Below are 3,507 nucleotides of genomic sequence, written 5' to 3' on the forward strand. Positions count from 1 at the left end.
GATTTTGACTTGAGATTTTTTTTGTTTTATATGACGATTCACTTTGAAGAGATGGATATTTATGTATACAACAAGAATTAAGCCATGGATCTTCACCACTTTTAACTCTAGGCTATTTTGATCTTCGGTTGTGGATTTTGGGGTATTGAGGTGGACTAATTCATCTGCTTATTGATGAGGAATTTTACTAGGGGTTTTCTTCTGTTGACTTTATCTGTTACAACATCGTAAGGGGGCTTTTGCAATACCCTTGATACTTTCTATCATCTTCTCTGATTTTGCTTGATTTATCAGATTTAGATACTCAATCATAAAGAGTAAATGTCACCCCTCCACAAGAGGATATACAACAATTGGGTGTTGATTAGTTGGTTTATAGGCTTGGATTATAGAATTGCATACTGTTTGAGATTCAAATATCAACAATGGGATATCGAATAGGTTGTCAACATAATGTACTTGAAGCAACCGAAGTAACTGATGATTGTTGTTTGCAAGGTTTGCCGTTGTGAGTTTCTTTGTAAGTGATGAATCATTGTCGAGACTGGAAGTTACTAGTTCTGACTTATTCCTGATGAATAAATAACCACATATGTTTGGGAGAAAGTTTGAATTGATCTTTCCTGGTTTCATGAAATGAAGATTCAGTATGTGATCCTACAATGCGTTTTAAATGTAGATAAAGTTTATTGTGACTAATTAGTAGACAAATTAAGTTGACTGTATCAACATAATTTTATTTGATTTGGGGGGAACATGCCAACTTTCTGAATTCCCTTTCTGAATGTAACTTGTAGCACCATAAACTATACCTGAATTCGTCAGTAACTCGTTTAAGCCTGAGTAGTCTGTGGAATAAGTTTGCTGTAGTCACTAACAAATCTTATATGGTTATGCTTCCTGGCATATCCTCATTAACTGTTTCTTATTTTCAAGTAGCTTTTATGTGTAAGATGCTGTGTTTAATGGACTTCGCTTGCATATTCTTGTTCGTTAATTCCATCAGCTTCTGAGACTGACATTATTCTCTTAAATATGGCAGTAGATTTGGCAAATAAAGGTGACTCCATTGCTGTCAAAGTAAGGATTTAGATGCTCGTCATCAACATCGAAGAAGGTGTTGCTGACGCTCCAAAATATCGAGATACAGTGATCTAAGATCGATAACATAGCTTTGTATAACGCCACATTGAAAATCTGTCGTATGCCTTGGATTAATTAATTCTTCACACTTATTTATACAACTGTTTTCGATTTTTTTTCCGTCTAAATCGTGTAATTTACAATAATGCCGATTAGTTCGTTTGCAAACAAACTACCATTTCCAACAGCTAATCTTGTTTGAGTTATGTCCAAGACTATAGCTGCAGAGGTTCAAAATCGAAATTGGTATGCTCCAACATTGGCCCCAACCTAACTAGTTTGGGCAAAATTAAATTGTCCCGAAGAGAGCACACCGCAGGGTTGTCAAGCTGCAGCACAGCACCCACAAGATTGGCGCGGAGAGTCAAGGGAAAGATCCGCGGCCACCTCTCGGCTCCATAGGACCTAAACGCTTCTTCCACTGTCATGGTTCCGAGCTTCATTGCCTCTCCCAACTTATTGGCCAAGACCACTGCGTCCTCGAGCGCGCAGCAAGCGCCTTGCCCAAGATTTGGGGTCATTGGATGCCAAGCGTCGCCAACAAGAACGACCTTTCCTGATGAAGCAGGCGGTGTGATGCCCGGCCACAGCCAACGATCCACCAGAGGGGTTCTTATGATTGTATCGTCAGGTGTAGATTTGACGATGCTTAAGAGCTCCGATGGCCAGTCTCTGAGCAGATTCTCAGTTTCCTGCCTCAATATGGATGGATCAGTAATTTTGGGACCTGAAATGTGCACAAAGTGTTGGAAGATCTATACAAGATTCAATATTTACTATTGATCTTCCATGCCATTCAAGTATAGTTAGGTTATAAAAAGTGGAAGGGAAGCATACCCGGGGACGGGCTGTTGAAGCAGACGAACCAATAGACCTTAGTGGATGAAACTGGAACGTATCCAGCACGAATGCCTCTCCCATAGACATAAGTCACTCGTGGCTTGAATGGCTGGCCGTCAGGGTAGACTCCAAGGCCGCGGAAAGCACAATAGCCGACGTATCTGGGATCAGGAAAGCCCATCCACTTGGCTACTGGCGACCGTATCCCATCACAGGCGATAACAACCTAAGTGGCAGCGATTAAAGTTGAAGAAGAAAGCCATTTGTCAATGTGGTGATCCAAGCTAGATGGAAACTACCTTGGCAGATATGACAGAATCATCATCGAATGTGAGCAGGGTGTCGTCGTTGTGGCCTGTCTCGATGCTCTTAAGCTTAGAGGAGAAGGAAATGGCAGCCGGGGGTAGCCGGTTTGCCAGAGCCGCCAACAGAGTTCCCCTTTCTACCGCACGCACTTCTTGACTGCTTCCATTCACAACTTCCATTCAAATTATCTTACATCAACAAGAGGGTTCAGTTCGGTTCGGTTTACCTTTGGTCCTCATCTTTGAATCTGAAGGAACGCAGCTCCCTCCCACCCTCCGCTTTTACAACCATCCTGCACACAAATATATATAGGGATGTAATCAAATGCAAATTCTTACTAAGAAGGTAAGTCAAAACACTCACTCTTCAATTTCGAGGAACTGTGGGCGTAGCTCATCAGCCACTCCAATGGCATCAAACACTTTCCATCCGTTCTTGAAAAATGTGAGCGAAGTGCCACCGCTCCTCAGCGACGCAGCCTGCTCAACCACCACAGACTCAATTCCGACTCTGTTCAAAACAATTCTTTTTAAAACCATCTCCGAATCAAATGACAGGTGAAGGTCGTGGTGAGAAACCTTTGAAGTGCAACGGCGGTTGCCAGCCCGGATATTCCGGCTCCCACAATCACTATGTCTTCCTTCCGGACACCACTCGCTGCCGCCACCACCGGTGTCACCCTCCTCCGCCGTGAAGGATGCCTGAGTGGCCATTTTGAAGGCGGTAGTAGGATTGCCATCTTGATACCAACTTGGAATGAATGTGCGCTTTTTTTTAGATTTCTCTTACAAGTGAGTGGCCGTCCTTCATCCGCTTGCGTTCATCTTACACCACACAACAACTACTCCACTTCCATTCGATACTCAACAATAACATAACATAGACTTCTACAAATCGAGTATATTACTTTCTATGATGGAAGAGAATTTGCATTGTTTATTAGTAGGAGTAACATTTTTATTTATTCATTATGACCCCTTGAAAAAAAATACCTCAATTCCACTTTAGGAGTCTCAATTTCGTCCCGCGCGGGTTTTAAAAATTATTAAAGAAAGTTAGTAAAAAATAGGTAGTGCAATTTAAGTTCCATTTTTACATACTACTCCATCAGTCTCACTTTAGTAGTCCCAGTTTTTTATTTTAGTTTGTCTCACATTAAGAGTCTTAGTTAGAATCTTCCATAAATGGTAATAGTTCTCACATTCCACTAACTTCATT

At 41.6% G+C, this 3,507-nt stretch overlaps 1 protein-coding gene across 2 annotated transcripts; it reads right to left on the reverse strand.

Moving 5' to 3' along the window:
• Positions 1-1,189: 1,189 nt before the first annotated feature.
• On the reverse strand, positions 1,190-3,153 carry LOC125190722 (monooxygenase 2-like). 2 transcript variants are annotated; one of them, XM_048088095.1, is made up of 6 exons: positions 2,868-3,153; positions 2,653-2,799; positions 2,516-2,581; positions 2,283-2,445; positions 1,981-2,209; positions 1,190-1,870 (listed from the first exon to the last, which is right to left on the reverse strand). In XM_048088095.1, exons 1-6 carry the CDS (start codon positions 3,026-3,028, stop codon positions 1,359-1,361), a joined length of 1,278 nt encoding a protein of 425 aa, XP_047944052.1. In that variant the 5' UTR covers positions 3,029-3,153; the 3' UTR covers positions 1,190-1,358. The 2 variants fall into 2 exon arrangements, with proteins under 2 accessions (XP_047944052.1, XP_047944054.1); XM_048088097.1 differs by having other exon boundaries at positions 2,653-2,768; positions 2,868-3,147.
• Between the last annotated feature and the right edge of the window lie 354 nt (positions 3,154-3,507).

The sequence above is a fragment of the Salvia hispanica genome, chromosome 5, assembly GCF_023119035.1.
Source record: "Salvia hispanica cultivar TCC Black 2014 chromosome 5, UniMelb_Shisp_WGS_1.0, whole genome shotgun sequence".
NCBI classification, from domain to species: domain Eukaryota; kingdom Viridiplantae; phylum Streptophyta; class Magnoliopsida; order Lamiales; family Lamiaceae; genus Salvia; species Salvia hispanica.

Coding starts and splice junctions, on each gene's coding strand:
- LOC125190722 (XM_048088095.1), bottom strand. CDS start 3,028: ATGGCAATCCTACTACCGCCTTCAAAATGGCCACTCAGGCATCCTTCA. Junction 2,446..2,515: donor TTCAAAGATGAGGACCAAAG/GTAAACCGAACC, acceptor GAATGGAAGCAG/TCAAGAAGTGCGTGCGGTAG. Junction 1,871..1,980: donor CTTCAACAGCCCGTCCCCGG/GTATGCTTCCCT, acceptor TGCACATTTCAG/GTCCCAAAATTACTGATCCA.